Source organism: Elgaria multicarinata, chromosome 3, assembly GCF_023053635.1.
Source record: "Elgaria multicarinata webbii isolate HBS135686 ecotype San Diego chromosome 3, rElgMul1.1.pri, whole genome shotgun sequence".
Taxonomy (NCBI): domain Eukaryota; kingdom Metazoa; phylum Chordata; class Lepidosauria; order Squamata; family Anguidae; genus Elgaria; species Elgaria multicarinata.
Genome location: NC_086173.1, coordinates 164,883,527 through 164,902,302, shown reverse-complemented (window position 1 = coordinate 164,902,302; position 18,776 = coordinate 164,883,527). Strand labels below are relative to the sequence as shown.

The 18,776-nt window shown below is 51.9% G+C and overlaps 1 protein-coding gene and 1 long non-coding RNA gene across 2 annotated transcripts; both read left to right on the top strand.

Annotated features, from left to right (window-relative positions):
- The first annotated feature begins 1,019 nt into the window (after nucleotides 1-1,019).
- On the top strand, nucleotides 1,020-11,806 carry LOC134395740 (zinc-alpha-2-glycoprotein-like). Its single transcript, XM_063121902.1, has 6 exons — nucleotides 1,020-1,089; nucleotides 1,876-2,145; nucleotides 5,488-5,763; nucleotides 8,119-8,406; nucleotides 9,994-10,080; nucleotides 11,766-11,806. Exons 1-6 carry the CDS (start codon nucleotides 1,020-1,022, stop codon nucleotides 11,804-11,806), a joined length of 1,032 nt encoding a protein of 343 aa, XP_062977972.1.
- Nucleotides 11,807-13,052: 1,246 nt separating this feature from the next.
- LOC134396494 (uncharacterized) lies at nucleotides 13,053-14,483 on the top strand. Its single transcript, XR_010025268.1, has 3 exons — nucleotides 13,053-13,079; nucleotides 13,561-13,594; nucleotides 14,287-14,483. It is a non-coding gene; the product is annotated as an uncharacterized LOC134396494 (long non-coding RNA).
- The last annotated feature ends 4,293 nt before the right edge of the window (nucleotides 14,484-18,776 follow it).

Genomic DNA, 18,776 nt, shown 5'->3' with positions numbered 1-18,776 from the left:
GCTGAAATGGCATCAAGAAGGCTAAAGCTGTGAATGAGCTGACATTAGCGAGGGATGCTAAAAGCAATAAAAAGGCTTTCTTCAGATATGTGAGTAGTAAAAGACAGAGGAAAGAAATGGGGGTTCAACTGTTTAATGAGGATGGCAAATTGATAACAGATGACAAAGAAAAGGCTAAAGTGTTCAGTTCCTACTTTGGCTCAGTCTTCTCCCAAAACCGGGTCTATGACCCCCCTGGAAAAAGTGAAGCAGAAGTTGAGGGGGCAGGATTGCAGTTTGAGATTGATAAACAAATGGTCAAAGAACACCTAATTTCCTTGAATGAGTTCAAATCTCCAGGGCCTGATGAACTGCATCCAAGAGTAATGAAGGAGCTAGTGGAAGAACTCTCAGAACCGCTGTCAATTATCTTTGCAAAATCGAAGACGGGTGAGGTGCTGGATGACTGGAGGAGGGCTAACGTTGTCCCTATCTTCAAAAAGGGCAAAAAGGAGGAACCTGGGAACTACAGACCAGTCAGTCTGACATCCATCCCTGGGAAAAATTTGGAGCAGATTATAAAGAAGTCAATCTGTAAACACCTTGAAATCAATGCAGTGATTACTAGAAGCCAACATGGATTTGTCAGGAACAAATCCTGTCAGACTAATTTGATCTCATTTTTTGATAGGATAACCTCCCTTGTGGACTGTGTCTTCCAGCCCTTTCCCCCAGTGAATTAAGGCCCAGGCCCACTTGCCCCAGTCCCGCTAGTGCAGGGGGGAAATTGACCCTGGGGGGAGGACCTGGGAGACGCCTTCCCAGACTTCTGGGAACGCGTCTTCCAGCCCCTGCCCCCAGCGCTGATTTCAGCCTTCAGACCACAACCTCCCTAGGTAACTGGTTCCACTGTCGTACTGTCGTACGCACCTCCCAGGATCCCCCTGGCCAATCTCGGCCTAGTCTTTAGCCTTCTGCTGGGCCAGTCGTATCATGCTGACCCAGCAGAAGGCTAGATCAGCGCTAGGGCTGGGAGCTTGATGTGCGGGCAGGCTGTGCCCACTTACCTGCCCACCCATCAGCAGCAGAGCCAAGGCAGGAGCAGTACAGGTGAGTGGTGTGTATGTGTGTGTGTGTTTGGGGTTATACTTAGAATCATAGAATAGCAGAGTTGGAAGGGGCCTGCAAGGCCATGGAGTCCAACTCCCTGCTCAATGCAGGAATCCACCCTAAAGCATCCCTGACAGAGGGTTGTCCAGCTGCCTCTTGAAGGCCTCTAGGGTGGGAGAGCCCACAACCTCCCTAGGTAACTGATTCCATTGTCGTAATGCTCTAACAGTCAGGAAGTTTTTCCTGATGTCCAGCTGGAATCTGGCTTCCTTTAACTTGAGCCCGTTAGGTTCAGGTTGATCTGACTTCTGCTTTTCCCTGTTGGGAGCAGAGCCTTGATAGTTGTCAACAGGGAGTTGCTCTGATCTTGGCTCCCCTCTCCTGTTTCTCTCTCTCAACTCCATTGCCACTTTCCCCTCCCCAATGCCTCCCCCTTCCTGCTCCCCATCTCCTGCCTTGCCTGGAATATCTCCTGGGCTTAGACAGACATCCTTCCCAGACAGGGCCTGTTCAGAAGACCCACTAAGACGGGTTTAGGCCGCTAAGTCTTTTGCAGCAAATGTTCAGTGAGCGTGTTTAAACCATGGTTATGTAACCACCACGGTTAGGAAAAGGTCACACAACACGCTAAGCTATAATGCTTAGCTCAAAAGGCTAAACCACCATGGCTTCGTGTGTCTTCTGAATAGGGTCAAAGGAGCTGCTGGAAGAAGCCCGGATGGATGGAGGCTGAGGGGAATCCTCAGTTCTGGCCCTCCGCTAATTCTGCCCCTTTCTTTTTTCCAGGCTCCTCCTCCCACTCCCTACAGTACTTCTACACTGGGGTATCAGAGGCCGGCCAGGGACTGCCCAGGTTCGTGGCTGTGGGATACGTGGATGGCCAGCCCATGGACCACTATGACAGCAACACCAGGAGGAAGGTGCCTGCAGTGCCCTGGATGAGGAAGGTTGAGAGGGATCATGCCGAGCACTGGAGAAACCCGAATAGGCGGATCAGTGAGTTGGTCTTCAAACAGAGCCTGGTGAACCTGCAGAATTACTACAACCAGAGTGGTGGTGAGTGGATGATGGGACTTGGGGCACTGCTTTCCCTTCCTACCAATACTCCTCTCTCCCAGGGGCTGGAGAGGGCTGTTGGGAGGGAAGAGCGAATGTCTTCTCAGCAGAGAAACGCCTAATAACAGGATATTTCAGCAGGTGTCATTTATTTATTGCATTTTTATACTAGCCAATAGCTGAAGCTCTCTGGGTGGTTCACAAAAATTGAAAACATTCAAAATATAAAACAAACAGTATAAATGCATTGAAGGAATCTCGCACACCGAAGTGAAAGGCAGAGGTGATGATGAGAATCACAGTTTATTATGACATACAGAGAGTTTATATAGCTATTTCTACTCCCCCTCCTCTTCTTGCTCAGTGAACCTCCATTGTCCTGTTTGCGTGCTGAATCAACTTTCCTTATCACCTTTGTGTGCAAAGGTAGCTTTCTCATCATGTTTGTTCCCGGTTTAAGATGGAAGTTAAACAGGACGCACTGCTTCCGAGACAATAGGCAATTACTGAGATAACGAGGCTGTGACGGCCAACCCTTAATCCCAAAGACAGTTTGCAGTCATGAGGAATTTCCAGGCCTGCCGTGTCATCCTTCAATGCATGATATAAGATACAATATAAAAGCACAACCCGTTTGTATGCATGCAGCACCTGGTGAAATTCCCTCCTCATCACAACAGTTAAAGCTGCAGGAGTCCTGCCCTCTTTTGTATGTGGTCACACTAGTATAGCTCCTTCAGCTTTAACTGTTGTGACAAAGATGGAATTCCACCAGGTGCTGCATGCGTACCAATGACACCTCATGGAATCCCCTTTTCTAGACAACTGTTAAAGACAAAAGAGCCCTGTCTTCCATTCCAGATGGTCACCCTACGCATGATACTCCTAGGCTTTTCTCAACATAATTTTCTAGTTCCATCCTAATATTTAGCCCCAACAGCTCAATTCCAGTATCAGAGGCGTTACCCCAGTTGCTGGGGAACATGGACTGGGAGGGTCCTCCTGCACTAGTTCAGCCTTTGGTCTGAGTCAGCACAGCTCTTCCTATATCCTTAATTGAAATACATACCTCATGTATTCAGTCAAATGGGTTAGCCAAGAATAGCAGCAGCAGCCCAACTATTCTGTATTTGACAATTATTAACAATAAGCCAAGTAACGTTTTCATTTTTTTCATATAATGGCAAAAAGTTTGAAGCTAATGGCAAATGATAATAGTGGGCCCCCTTGAAGTATAGCTGTCCTATTCCGCCTCTTGCCCCCTTTTTACAGCTAGGGAACCCTAAAGCCAGAGAACCTGCATATTCTTCTCCTCCAAGGCTACCTCGGTAATAAAGGAATCCTAGCGACAAAGGGAAACAAACTAAGGCTGCTTCCTGAGCATACTTACTGGGGAGTAAATTCCATGAAACATAAGGGAATCTCTTCTGAGTAGGCGTGCATTAGATCAGGCTGCATGAATATATAGCTACAGGCTGCTTTTTATTAAAGCAGAGGTAGAAAATTACAAGTAATTTTCTTGTAATTACTGGGTGGGATAGCTAATACCCTGGAAGACAGAAACAAACTTCAAAGTGATCTTGATAGGCTGGAGTGCTGGGCTGAAAACAACAGAATGAAATTTAATAGGGATAAATGCCAAGTTCTGCATTTAGGGAATAGAAACCAAAGGCACAGTTGCAAGATGGGGGATACTTGGCTCAGCAATACTACAAACGAGAAGGATCTTGGAATTGTTGTAGATCACAAGCTGAATATGAGCCGACAGTGCGATGTGGCTGCAAGGAAAGCCAATGCTATTTTGGGCTGCATTAATAGAAGTATAGCTTCCAAATCACGTGAGGTACTGGTTCTTCTTCGTGGTCTCTATGCATCACACATATGGGCTTTGCGCCTGCGCAGAGACCAGACCGGAACCTTCTATAGATGAGTGGAACGTTTTTGGCGGGAACCCCTCCCCCACGCTACCGCGCATGTCCACGGGGTTCCCGCCCTTACCTCAGTTCTTCGTCGTCCGCCATTGTGCATAGACCATAGAACCAACCTGCTTAGCGTTTTTCTCTATTCAAAATACCTTTTTTCTTCATTCTTTCCTCTTTTCGCTCGCTTCTCACTTCAACATCCTTTTTCGTCTTTATTCTATAAATATATATATATATATATATATATATATATATATATATTTCTAGTTAGATTTCTTCCTCAGCGACTTTTGTCGCGTGAGGCCTTTATGGCACTCAAAGCACCATTTAGAAAGTGCGTCAAGTGTGGAGCGAAACTTCCTCCGTCTGACGGGCACTCCCTGTGCATTGTTTGTTTGGGTGAAGGACATGTGGTAGAGACCTGCCACCACTGTATGTCTTTTACCAAACAGACCAGAAAGAACCGAGCAGACCGACTCCGTTCGATACTGTGGGAGAAGGCTCTCAAGGCCACGGAGGCCCCAACAATGGAAAAGACGGCGGTTCATAAGTCCGTTGCCCACAAAACGGCAGTTACTAAGACTGTTACAGAAAAACCGCCAGACCACAGCACTGGAGTGCAGGCCAGAGCAAATAGGGCTGAGATACCCCTCACGCCTGGTCGGTCTTTATCGAGTTCAATGGCTAAAAAAGTTTCTAAGAAAGCCAGAACTCTGATACCTTCTTCTGAACTGGAGAAGAAGAAGAAGAAAAAGAGGGACGCGGAGAAATCCACCGTAGCGTCACCTCGGCCGCGGGAATCGGCCAGGAGTCACTCCACCCCTCCTGCCGCGCCGACCACCTCGATACCGAGATCTCGCAGGGAGGGGAAACATCAACTTTGCAATAACAAGATTCCCCCCCACCATAAAAACAGTTATGTTTCTCTTTCGAGGGGGAGGGGGGAGGATCCCGGGGGTCCCCACCCCACCCTCTGAGGTGTGCAAAGACCAGAGTCACAGAGGCTTTGACCCAGGAGGGTGGGGGAATGTGTGGGGTGGGGGCCCTCCTTTGCCTTCTGAGGGGGTGGGAGAGGGGCTGTTTTTGATTGACAGGAGCACCCCAGGCAAGGGGGGCTGGGGGGGGATGTCAGTCACGTCAAGGTGGGTGAGAGAGAAAAGGACACGGAGAGAGAAAGTGGAAGGATTGAGCCTCTCTGGCTTTAAGGCAAGGTGGTGACCCCAAGTTTAGGGCTCAGCAGCTGATAAGATAATTCAGCTATTCTGGGGCAGGAGCCGGAGAGAAAGAAATCTTGTCGGAGCCTCTTTTGTGGGGCTTGATGCCCGTGGGTGGGGTGGGTGGGTGTGAAATGGCTGCCCCCGCCCTGGTTTCCCCCACCTCATCTCTTCACCTCCTTCCCTCCTCTGTGCGTCTCTTCCAGGGTTTCATACCTGGCAGAACATGTACGGCTGTGAGCTGAGGGGAGACGGGAGCAAAGGAGGTTATGACCAGTATGGCTACGACGGGAGGGATTTCATCGCCTTCGACAAGGAGACCCTCACCTGGACAGCCGCCGATGTCCCTGCACAAAACACCAAGAGGAAGTGGGAGGCTGAACCTGCCATTGCCCAGCGTCTGAAGGCCTACCTGGAGGAGTCCTGCATTGAGTGGCTGCGGAGATACCTGGACTACGGCAAGGAGACTCTGCTGAGGACAGGTGTGTGCATTGGGTGTGTGTGTGTGAATAAGGGGTCTGTGGGGAGGAAGGAGGGGCTGCCAGGGTTTTTTTTCCCATCCCTTCTTCATCCCAGCCTGAGATGCCATCCACGCACTACAAAGGGGGCACATCTGGGGCTGCCCCCCTTCAGACCCCTGTAGGGGGGAGGGGTTTTCAGTACCCTCCAGATTTTTAAAATGAAAATCCCTGCAAGTAGAAAACTAGCACAATGTACACAGAAATGGGGGGGGGCTGGATTTTCTTCCCTTTTCCCTCTATGTCTTTTAGTTGCAATGAATGTGTTTATTTTCACTACGGAGGCGCCTTCCAATATATGGCCTCCCCTCCACCTGTGGCCTGAAGTGGTACAGCCCCACCTCCTTCCTCCACTTCGGCAGATCCAGCCTGAAACACACGATCCAACCAGATCCCCTGATCAGGCTTGGGCTGGGACAGTCCAGTCCAGACTGCGTGTGGGGAGGGGGCTGTGCATGTGGGTCCTCCCCCCTGTTGCCAGAAACCCCTCTCCCGCCCATGGAGAGCTGCCCCTGCCCTTTTCTTCCTGCCCCAAAGGAGACCCTCCCTCCCTCCTCTCCTCCTCCCCCCTCCTGCGAGTGACAGGCTGAGGTCTCCCCTCCTCTCCCCCCCTCAAATCACTCCCTTGGGGGCAGGATCCGTCCCTGCTCTCCAGAGGAGTCCCATGTCCACCTGTGGCCCATCCCAGCACTTGCTCATCTGCAGGGAACAGAGAGGATTATTGCAGAATGGTGGCCTCCCCTCCTATGGAACTCCCTGCCTCTGGAGGTCAGGCAGGCGCCAACTTTGTATTCCTTTCGGCGCCTCCTGAAAACGTCGTCCTTCCAGGAAGGCTTCCCTTGATGACCAGCCACGGTTCACTTTGCCCTTTGCTTCTTTAAAAACCCATTTTAAGGTGTTTTATTCTGTGTTTTACTTTATCTTATCTTGTACACGGCTCCAAAATTTTGAATAGGGAGCGGTACGTAAATATTGTAAATAAACAAAATGGAGGAGTGGAGAGCATCCAGGATTCCTTCAAACACACATTTTTCTGCAAGGTTTTTACCCTTGAGGACGCCCAAAGTTCCCCTGTTTTCTTTTCCAGGATTCAGACCTTTTGGGCTGAATGTGTCTGAGCACATGCAGAGTGTTTTTATTTTCTGATAGAACATTGTCATTGTAAGAATACATTGCCCCTGAGCATGTGTGGACTGCCCCATCTGAGAATACCACCTTTTGTAAATTTATTCAGTGGGAAAATATACAAACACTGACACCATAACTTCTCTTGTGGGCTTTACGTCCCCTTGAAGTCCTGGCTGGGCCTGTTGGCCGCCCTGATCTCGTCTTCCCCTCCTGGCAGATCTGCAGTGGAGAGGAGAGCGATGGCCTTTCCTCCCTCAAGGGCAAAGTTCAGAGCCGCTCGGAGGACTGTCAGGGATCCTGGCCCTTTCCGGAGTCTTTTGCTCGGTTCCCAGAAATGAAGAGGAAGCCGCATAAAACATGAAATGGGAATGGGATTTTTTGGGTTTCTACAACTAGGATGAGGAGGGGCCGATGGCAATCCCTCCAGAGACAAACAAAATCGATATTTAAGAGAATTTACTTCACGTAAGAAGATTTAGTGAATAATAGAAAAAAAGAATGAACGCCAATATGAATCAAGTATTTTCAACTCCCCCTTTCAGCCCACAGTTCCCTGTGAAGAGCGGCGCTAGTTTTGCTGTTGGTCCAGAAGCAGTGCTTTATGACTATTCTTTGGTCTCCGGATTGCTGGTCTCCCTGGGTGTGGAGGTGGTGCCCTCTTCCTACCACGGCAGGCGGCCTCCTGCCTTCACCACACTGCTGGTTCCTCCGTCCTTCCTTCCCTTCTCTCCTCCTTCCCTCCCTTTCTACTTCTTCCTCCTCCTCTTTTTTCCCTCAAACTCAACTCCCCCTTTTCCCTCCCCCTTGACTCAGCCACCATTGCAGGGGCTTTAGAAACAGGCATGACGTGGTTAAGGAAGGAAGGAAGCGACCACGTGGCCAGGAGAGGCGAGGGCAGCGTCTCTCCCTGGAAGGGAAGAATCAAGGACAGGTTGAATTTTGTTCACTTTATAACCATTTCAGATTCCTTCCTAGAGACAGTCGTGAACAACTAAGAATCATACGAAGCCTGAGGAATCCCCTTGCTTTGAGGTCTTTCAAAATCTCTCTTGGGGGTCCTGCAGGGTGTTCAGTCTTTGCAGTAGGACCAGATGCCCCCAAGGGTTGTTTTCCTGCTCTAAAGAGCAAAGCATCCATCCTGCCAGGCGCTGGAGAGGCTCTGGGTTAACTCCGAAGCTGCCTGTCTTGCAGAGCGCCCCGTGGTGAAGGTGACGAGCCAGGCGGACCACGATGGCTTGGAGACCCTCGTCTGCCAGGCCCACGGCTTCTACCCCAAGGCCATCGAGACCACCTGGAGGAGGGACGGGGAGGTCATGGACCATGCGACCTTCCGCAGGGACGTCGCCCCCAATTCGGACGGGACCTACCATGCCTGGCTCAGCATCAAGGTCGACCCCAAGGATCGGGACCGCTACCGGTGCCACGTGGAGCATGACAGCCTGCTGGAGCCCCTGGACATTGCCTGGGAGGAGACCGGTGGTGAGAGACTGGGACTGGGGTGGAGGGTCTTCATTATGATGGTGGTGATTAGTCAGAGGGGAGGACTCTGGGAGGTGCATTTTCCCCATTGGAGAAGGAGGCGTAACACCACCCCCAGCAGAATCACAGCCTACATAAGAACACCCCTTCCTTTTCTTGGATACAAACAAAGTATTGTATCCAATACAACTCCAGGCACTCTTGAATGAAACGGATTATCTAGATCCTGTTCAATCGGGTTTCAGGCCTGGTTTTGGAACGGAAACTTCTTCGGTCGCCCTGTGGGATGACCTCTGCTGGGAGAGAGGCAGGGGGAGTGCGACCCTGTTGGTTCCCGTGTGTGTTCTTGGATACAAACGAAGTTTTTAGGATGTTGTAGATTTCGACACCCTTGTTGTCCTTTCTGGCCGGAACCTGCTGCCTTGGAGGACATAAACTGACATTGCGTCCTAGGCAAGAGCTCCCGGTCTCTGTCTCTCTCTGCAAGACTGAGTGGCTCTGAAATCACGAGATTTCTGACAGTATTTATATTATTGGAGGCAAACATGTCAGCAAAATGGGAGGAGTCAAGCCTTGTTATGGCTCCTCCCTTTGGGAAGAGACCCTCCCCCACCTCCCACTCCAGCCCTGGAAGGAGTTTTGCAGACTTTCCCAGGGGATGATGGGTTGGGGGTGGGCTGTTCCTTGGACCTCTCCCCTTCTGGCTACTGCAGCATCTTCTCCCTCTGTTGACCCCCCCCCCCCAGTGCTCATGGGCTATCTGGGAGCTCCCCCATCACAGCAGAAGGGTGTTTTGGGGTTTCCCTTCCATCGCTTTGCTCTTTCTCTCCATTCAACTCCATGGGTGAAAGCAGTTCAGCTAAAGCTTACCACCATAGGGCTCTCCCAAGACCACCTGTTATCCCTGGACCTGGGTAGCACCAAAAGGATCATTAAGCAGAGACTCCTGGATATTGATACTCAGGAACCACAACAAGCTGCACGGGGTCTATGTTCCCCGTATGCCTTGGGGCTACGGGATCACAACCAAAATAGTGTACCTCTGTATTTAAGCTGGTTATCTATAGCCAAATATAGGAGGGCATTTTCCCTAGCAAGGCTTAATGCTATGCCTCCTAGGGTAATGGAGGGCAGATTTGGGAAAGTCCCACTGTCAGATAGATGCTGCCCCTGTAACAACGAGGAGGTGGAATCTATCTCCCACGTATTGTTCAACTGCCGCTTCTATCAGGAGGCCAGAAAAGCCCTTATCCATCCTTTCACGCAACGATTACCTGGACGATCGTCCGTGACCCTTATCTCGGTCCTTTTACAGGCCCAAGAGAAGCGTGCCACTTGAACAAGTTGCTAAATTTCTTAATCACGCCATCCTTACCAGATCAGTTATGGTGGCAGGACTTTCCTTTGCTTCTAGCACAGAACTTTAAGGAGGCTCATGCAATCATACTCTGTTTTAATTTCATGTATTTTAAATATTTATTATGTGTTTTTATATGTTTTATTGGTCTGTTGACTGTAATAAAAGGAATTGAACATCAATTGGGTTTCCCTCCAATCGCTTTGCTCTTTCTCTCCATTCACCTCTAGCATCCAACTTGGGGCTCATTATCGGGTGTGTCGTGGGGGCCGCCTTTGCCCTGCTGGTAGCTGGGATCGTTGGGATCTATTTCTACAGTAAGTATAAACGTTTCTGCTCAGTTTATCTGTCTTTTGTGAGGGGGGGGGAGGTTCAATACAGTCCTTGAGGCAGGGCTGGGCTTCTGGGTCCTGCCCTCTCCCTCCACCTTCCATTCAGCCCTCATGATGTGCAACTGAAGAGTTGCGCATGAGACCCAGTTGCGTCTCAACTCCATCTGAGGTTTGGAGGGTTCTCCCTCCACACCAGGCCTGGCCCAGGACACGTTGCTGCCTGAAGCAGGACACCCCCCACTGCCTCCTCCCCCTCCACAAGGCCCCCCCAAGAAGCACCCTCTTTCTCACCCCCCGCCTTACCTTCCCTCCCCGCCACCCCGGCTTCCTTCCCCTCGCAGGGGCCCACACACTGCCTGCAATGTCTTTCTGCCTTCGGGAGCCATGCAGTGTCTGCATGCCTGGCAAAGTATCGCCAGAGATCCCAGGACTTCTTGTGATCCTGACTTCCAGGCCATGTCTGGGCCTGTGCTAGGGCAAGTCAGGCAGCTGGCCAGCAGGGCAGGGGAGGCCAGGGGTGCCGTTGGGTGGGGGCGAGGGAGTGACGGCTGCTTCTGGATCCTGCCGACCGGCTGCCTGGCCGGCCAAGAAGGTGGCCAGCTGGACCAAGCGGCGGCTGAGCCTTGGGAGTGGGGGGCAGGGCGCCGCTCCCCTCCTCCTCTGCCCCCTGCTGCCCCCGCTTCCTCCCGCTTCACGGTTTGGCCAGCCCTGCTCCCAGGGCTGGCGCCACACTATACAGCGCCCTAGGCAGGCGCGTTCTTAAGCCGCCGCCCCCTGCTCGCTCACTCACAGCCCCCTCACTCGTCTGCCCACCCGCTCGCTTGCTCACTCACTGCTCCCCCCACCCGCTCGCCCGCCACCCCCACCCGCTTGCCGTTCCGGCTCCCCCCTTGCTCACACGCTCTGGCTCCCCCCATCGCTCACTCACCGCTACGGCTGCCCCCTTGCTCGCCCACTGACCACCCGCTCCCTCCCGCTCCCAGCTTTGAAGCCAGGATGCTGGGGTTGGGGGGCGGGGCAGAGGCTTGCAAGCGGCACGCCTGGAAGTGGCTTCCTGGCGCGCCATACTGAAGCCTCTGCCTCCAAGCCCAGCATCCTGGCTTCGAAGGAGCCAGGACGCTGTGGTTGGGCGGAGGCTGGGGCAACAGCTTTGGAACAGCACACCCAGAAGCCGCTCTAGGAGAGCAGCTTCCGGATATGCTGCTCGGCGCCCTCATTTGCTTGGCGCTCTAGGCGGCTGCCTGAGTTGCCTCTATGGCAGCACCGGGCCTGCCTGCTCCACCCCACAGGCGTTGAGAGGTCTCCTAGTTCTCTCCCTTTCAAAGTGGGTTGAAAAGCAGCACAGAAAGCTTAGAATAGGAGTCGAAACACCCCCACCGCCCCACCCGGCTTCTTCAGGTGCTGCCCTGAGCTCTCCTCCGGGGCGGTTCCAGAGGGAAGGACCGGAGGCATCAGCAGTGACTTTGGAGCAAACCCGGTGTCTGCTCGACGCGTGGAAAGCTTTTGTACTAATGGCCATTTCTTGGAGCGCCTGTGAGACCCCCCACCTTGGAGGCTGTGAGGAAGGGGAGGGAGAAACGTCTGCCGGGGGCCCTTCGTCAGGGCAGAGGGTGAGACTGGATGATCTCTGGGACTCATGTTGAGTTCTGACTCCAATTCTTTCTTTGCAGAGAAATGTCAAGATTGCTACAGAGCAGCATCAAGTGAGTAATCCCCTTCCTCTTTGCCCTAAAGACAAATCTGGGGTCAATTAAAACTCAGCATCTGCTGTTAAACGGCTGAGAGAATAGAAACGTCTTGACCTGGCGCTGAGAAGGTGACCATGTTGGCACCAGGCAGGGCCCCCTCCTTCACTGCAGATATTTTCAGGGAGCCTCAAAACAATCAAAGCTCTAGGAAGCAGTGGTTGGGAGAGGAGAGGGCAGGAAGGAAGGAAAGAAGGAAGGCAGACCTCAACCGAGGAGGGCTGATCTATTGGCAACCTTCAGCTTTGGCTGCTTGGTTCAAATATGGACGTGAATTTTGCACCCGCAGTCACCCTCCGCCTGCTTTGCTGTCCCCCCCTTGAAATTTAGAGACTGGGCTGCCTCAGGCCTCTTAGTTCCTGTCTGTCCGCTCCGTCCCTGCTTGTGCTCTTCTATATGGCTGATGGGTCTCAAACCAGCTCTTAGCTGGGGTCACACATTTGAACGGCAGTGTTTTTTTTAATATGTCTGCCCTTATGGAAACCACGGCTGGATCACACTCCCGACTGAGAAGCTCCACGTTACAGCTGCCCAGGGTTTGTTTCACCTCCCGCCCCGCCTCTCCCACTGCGCTAGAGGCTCCAGAGACGCTCTCCATCTGGGTGGTTGGAATTGGAGTCTGAAAGAATATGGTGTAGATAGATTCCAGGCGAACCTCCTCAGGGAGCTCATTCCACAGCAGATATCGGGTTTGAAGACATGTTTTTTTGACAGGCATTTGCTGTTATGCAGATCCCTGTGCGCCCCTGGATGCCACGTAGGGTTCCAGAGGGCAGGGAAAGGGGTAAGAAAGGGGGCTGCTTGTGGTCTTCCCAGCGGAGCATCTGAGGCTTCACTGGGAACAGACTCTAGACTAAATGAGCCAGGAGTGCCGAACTTGGGTCCAGGAGCCGGATTCCCCTGGCCAGGAACAATGCAGCGGGTTGGGTGGCGTCAGGGCTGTGCCCATGAGTCCCCCCTCCTGTCTTCCTCCTGGAAACTGCAAGTTCATTTAGGAATAGAATTGTTTTGGGTACACATTTAATTTTTTCCACGTGTCTCTTTTTGTGGGATGTTTCTGTGGCTGGCGCAGTTGGGCGAAGCTGACTTGGAAAGTGCGTTTGTGTCTGAGAGCGAAGGACAGAAGGAGCCCAACACGCCCCCCTCCCATCCCTTCCCCTCCACCCAGTGTGGCATCAGACCCTGATTCCTTTTCTTTTCTCTCCTTTCCAGCAAAGGACCAAAACTCCGACAGCTCTGGTGAGTGTGAGGGAATCCCACCCCAGTGGGCAGGAGGAATTATGCCTCCCCCTGAGGCTGCTGGGGAGGAGAGAGAAAGAGAGAGAGAGAGAGAGAGAGAGAGAGAGGCCCGTTGTCCCTCCCAGGCCCATTCTGCTTGACTTCCCCCCTCATACGTTCGTCCCTCCACCCTGGTTCGCAGTCTGCCAGCCCCACTCATTCCGTGCCGGGATCCAGGCCGGGAGACGGCAGGGCTGCAGTTGACTAAAGAGACCCCTGGGCTCTGCCCTGAGAAGCACGGAAACCCCTCCAGTGCCATAATGCCAACATGGGGGGGGGCATTTCTGGTGGCACAACCTGGCCTCCTCCCAGAGGTTCAGGAAGGCTGGGAGGTGTCCCCCCCCTTGAAGGTGGAAAAGTGCCCCCCCTCCCTGAATTGTCCATCAGACATGCGTTATTTAGGGTGAGGGCTAACGCTGGTGTTTCCTTCTCTCCAATGCAGGGAGCAACCCGGCCATCTAGGAGCCCCCAAGCAGGTGAGTGGCAGAGGAGGGGGCGTCCTTTGTGGGAGGGGTCAGGGAGTGAGCAGGGGAAGAAGGAGCCCTGCAGGGGGAGGAAGCGCTGGGCTGCAGGACGCTTCCTTTCCTTGGTCGCTTCCTTCCTCCTGGCGCTGGGAAAGGGGGAACCTCCTGCAGCCAGACCTTCCCTACCGAAGGAACGGCCGCCATTCCGAACAGGAAGAGGAAGTGGCGCCATTGCTGGAGCAGCCGGGCTTTGATGGATTCGCTTGAACGCATACACTTAAACAGAGCTCTGGGCGTCCTCACAGGGCAGATGTCGACACTGTGAAATCCTGCTCCTCTCCTAGCTCTGAAGCAGGTCTGGATTCTCCAGGGTGGGGGTGGGGGAGGCACAAACGCTTCTAGTTCTGGGGACAAAGTGATTTGCCTCGGAAGGCTCTGTGTGTGTGTGTGTGTGTCCTGATAGCCTGTGCAGGAGATTCCCCCACCCTGACTTTGGCCACAGCTCACATCGCTGCCCAGTGCTGTCTCCCTCCGGCGATTCCTGGCCAGCCCCTTCCCCTGGGGCTTCTGCCTCTGCTCCTCCACCTGGGCGAGAGATGCTGAGATCCCTCCTGCCGCCCAGCATCAATCTGGATTGGAATCCTGGGGCTTCATCCTCTTGGCTTCATCCCAAACAGAATCTCCCGGTTTCTCTCTCTCTGCAGCTTGACTCTGGGGGAGACTCTCCTCCCAATGGAGGAAGACACGAGGAAGAGAGGATCCATCCATGAACTGAATTCTATCAATTCTTCTCAGGGACTTCTTCGGCCTGTTTCCGATTGCAGAGAGCTTGGCTTGGCATGATTTGCTTTCTGGCACAGCTGCAGCCTCAAGACGCATTTGCCCCTTAGCTTTTTACCCCATAAAATTACACAGATGTAAGCATTTTGGTCACCTTGGAGCAAAGGAGGGGACCTGACCACCTTTCCAAAAGAAATTCGTTAAAATGATTGTTTATCTGCCCACCTTTGAAACGAGCAAAACAAACCTTCGCTCCTCCTCCCCTGCAAACCTTTCCCAAGCCAAGGGGCAGCAACAGTCTCGGCCCACGGGCTCCCTCCTCCTTCCTACAAATGGCCTCCCTTCCTTGGAGTTTGTTTAATATTATCTTAGGGGAAAGTGTAGTGTGTTGTTTTATCGTAATTGTGCAGTTTCAGGCTGCTGTACTATTGTATTTGTGCAGAAATAAAGAAAAAAATTTAAATAAAAAATTAACTGCAGGGGGAAGGAGAACTTAGGGGGGCAGGGTGTGAAGTTTTGCCAACGTAGTAGTGCTCCAGGTGAAAAGATACATGAGCTGAAATGGCGCAGCAACATACAGACGTGGAAGTGCCCAGTGCTCCACTCGCTAAGGAAATGGTGGGGGAAGCCACGGACAAAAATCAGATTAAAAAAGTAGGTGTGACTCCAAAGCCTCTCTCTCTTTCCGTTCTATTATGCTCATTGCAAATGTCAGAAGGCTGGAAGGAACAGCTGAAAACCATATAAAGCATGATCCCAATAAATATAGACCCATCAGTCTATTGGGCATAGTGTCAAAAGTTTACAGTAGGTTTCTTCTGGATAAGTTACAAAATTGGGCTGAGCAAAACGATATCCTGGCCGAGGAGCAGGCTGGGTTTAGGCAGGGAAGGAGCACAATAGATCGTTGTTTTGTCTTAAATCATGTGGTCCACAAATATCGGGCACAATTAAAGGGAAGCCTATGTGCCGCTTTTGTGGACTTTACGTCTGCATTCGACCTAATAGATAGAGATCGCCTTTGGGACAAACTCTCACAGACCTGTATAGATAAGCAATTGCTGTTCCTGATCAGGAAACTTCACTCAAAAATGGACGTAAGAGTGCGGCTAGGTCCCTCGGGCATGCTCACCGACAAAATCACTACCAGAAGAGGGGTCAGGCAGGGGTGCCTACTAGCCCCCTTTCTGTTTAACTTCTATGTGAACAACATCGTGTCTGATTTGACTGCTAGGGACTGTTTCCCCCCTTCCATCGGTTCCAGAAAAGTGCAGATGCTGCTGTATGCTGATGACATGGCGCTCCTATCTATTACACAGGTGGGCCTGAGGAGACTCCTAAGTAGACTAGGTAGGTTATTCACTAGAGGCCTTCAAGAGGCAGCTGGATAAGCATCTGTCAGGGATGCTTTAGGGTGGATTCCTGCATTGCACAGGGGGTTGGACTCGATGGCCTTGTAGGCCCCTTCCAACTCTGCTATTGTATGATTCTATGGTTCAGGAGAGGTGGAAGATATAGTACACCTCTTGTTGCAGTGCCTGTTTTATCATGAGATCAGGGAGTGTTTTTTAAAAGACCTTTTGAGACCAAGAGTGGGTTGGCTCACCAGAGATATAATCTGTGACCTGTTCGTAGACTATAATAAATCAAAAACACTCAAAGTTGCAACCTTCGCGACAACAGCACAAAAAATTCGTCAAAAGTTCCTGAAGGAAGTAGGAGTAGACTGCAAAGGGGATCACTTGATATTATCTGGTGCTATAACCACCCTAGGGATTATACCTCAACTGTTAAATTACTAGGGTGACCCTATGAAAAGGAGGACAGGGCTCCTGTATCTTTAACAGTTGCATAGAAAAGGGAATTTTCAGCAGGTGACATTTGTATATATGGAGAACCTGGTGAAATTCTCTCTTCATCACAACAGTTAAAGCTGTAGAAGCTATACTAGAGTGACCAGATTTAAAAGAGGGCAGGGCTCCTGCAGCTTTAACTGCTGTGATGAAGAGGAAATTTCCTCAGGTTCTCCATATATACAAATGACAGCTTCAGAAATTTTATTCGTTCAGTAGCTTCCGACTCTTCGTGACTTCATGGACCAGCCCACGCCAGAGCTTTCTGTCGGACGTTGCCAGCCCTAGCTCTGCCTTGATTGAAGAAAGCTAATCTATAAATATATTAGACAGCCCTTTCCACAGATGTGTCCGGGAAAGCTGCCAGTAGACCAGGTAATTAGAGATACAGACGTGGGCAGCATGCCCAGACAAACCCCAAGAATTCAGCCACAAACTCAGCAAACAAACGGTGGAGTTTGTCTTTCTCTGTGCTATGAAATAACACAGTTAACTCTTTAATGTCAGTACAAGACGTTTAAACATAAAGCAGAGTCCAGTTCCGTTCCAAAAGCCAAGGGCTTACGAGAGGTAGAGAGAGTCCAAGAAACAGTCCAGAAGTCCAGGGATAGGAGCAGGTCACGAATTCCAAGCCAGTCCAAAGTTCAACTAGGATACACGGTCACGAAGGTCAGAAACCAGAATCAAGAGCTTTTGCCAGGATGCTCAGTTCATCTCTGGCAAAGTTCCTGTTGCTTCCCCGCTCTCTAAATACCCCTCCCTGGCAGCTACAAGTGTTCCCTATTGAGCTGGCGTCTAGTATAAATACGCAGAGACCTGCGCCGGGCTTCCTTTTCTGCCCTATGCTGCCTAAACAACTGTGCAGGTAAGTTTGTTGCTTCTCCCTCTGTGTCTTCTGAATTGGCCAAGCTCCCTGCTGGTTTAATCACCGGCACGCTGGTACTTGGCTCTGCTTCCCCTTCATTCTCTGAGTTGGCCCCACTCCCAGCTGGCACCAGTTCAGCAGCCGTGACACCAGCCTCTGCCTGTAAAGATCCTGCTTCCTCCTCTGAGTCCATCCCCAACAAGTCTTCAGAGGGCCTAACAAGATGTTTGAACCTTGATATATACGTGCAGCAAATTTTAAGCGATGTATGTCTTTTATCTCTCTCTCCAGGCTTTGTATTACTGTATTATTGTATATATGCATGGATGCTCCCCTTTTGGTGCATTTGTCAGGGCCTTTGGCCAGTACAATACACTTGATTGAGTGCTACTACTACTACTACTGCTACTAATAATAAGAAGAATCCATTACTAGGTAGATTTGGAGTTGCTGATAAAAAAAAGGAAAGCAAAGAGTTTTTGCTGCTTGGTTATCGCGCCCCTTCCCCACCTCTGCTGGCCAAGTACGACGAGGCAGCGTGACCCTGAAGAACTAAGGGAAGTTTATTTTAGCTGCGAGGTAGCTTTTCATGTAACGCCAGGCCGCGTGCCAGGCGCTGCGCGGACTCTTGGCCATTAGCCCTCGGGCGGCGGGGGTCCCTGCCTCCTTCCCTGGGCCCGCAGGGCTGAGCGCCACCCGCCTCTCACAGATAGGACATGGGGCCCGTGCCGCACCCAGGGCGACGCGCATTGCGCCCTCCGGCCTCTCCCCTCCCTCCCCCAAACACAGTCTCCGCGAAGGGGACGCCCGGATGGAGCTCGGCGTTGACAACTTTCCCTTTCCCAGCGCTGGCAGGGTGCCGGCCCGTCCCCTTTGGCCAATCCCGAGGACGCCTTCGGCAGAGAGGTCAGAGTCTTCCTCCGCGTCCCAGTGAGCGCCTTGCAATAGAAGTAAGCAGAGGAAATTATTGAGGCTCCGGCTGGAGATGGGGCTGCGCGGGGCGCCCCTGCTGCTGCTGCTGGCGGCGAGTGCCCTGCTGGGGGGCTGCTCTGGTGAGTACCTCCGGGGGCTGAACCGTCCCGGGGGCGCAGGATTCGCAGCCAGCCTCTTGTGGGGTCTCTTTGCGGTGCGTGTACTTTGAGGCGCAATATGGGGAGGCCGGTTCGCTCGTGGGTCGGGGACCCTAGCCAGGGCTGGTGCCAGACTATTTTGCGCCCTAGGCAAGGTGAGCTACTTTCAGCCCCCACCCACCCCAAAATGCCAACTTTGATTTTTAAGAACACATGTTTCCTGGAAAAAATAAGAAGCACAAAACTTGAAACTGCTAAATTTATTTTAAAGTGCAAGAAATACGCCATGCCAATTATAGCAAACAAATTGGAAAGGAACGTCTATGGGTCTAAAATGCATTATTTAGTAGGAATATCACCTCCAAATCATCCCCCCCCCAACTCACACACACACACACACTCAGCATCACTCACTCCAAACAAACACAGGCATGAACACATGCATTCACTCAAAGACCCCATGATGCACCCCATTCACCCATACATTCTCTCTCTCTCTCTCTTCCGGAAGTCCGAATGTGGAGCCGCCCCACCCCTACCCCAGCGTCCCTGGCTTTGCTTCGGCTGGGCGGGCGCAGGGCACCATCTCGCCCACCCAGGCCCAGCTGAATCCTCGGGCCCGGCCG

Bases quoted from the DNA above. Each gene is read 5' to 3' on its own strand.
- LOC134395740 (XM_063121902.1), top strand. From the start codon at position 1,020: ATGTGCGGGCAGGCTGTGCCCACTTACCTGCCCACCCATCAGCAGCAG. The intron at 5,764-8,118 runs GTGTGTGCATTG...CCTGTCTTGCAG, and splicing joins GGAGACTCTGCTGAGGACAG to AGCGCCCCGTGGTGAAGGTG. The intron at 10,081-11,765 runs GTAAGTATAAAC...CTTTCTTTGCAG, and splicing joins CGTTGGGATCTATTTCTACA to AGAAATGTCAAGATTGCTAC.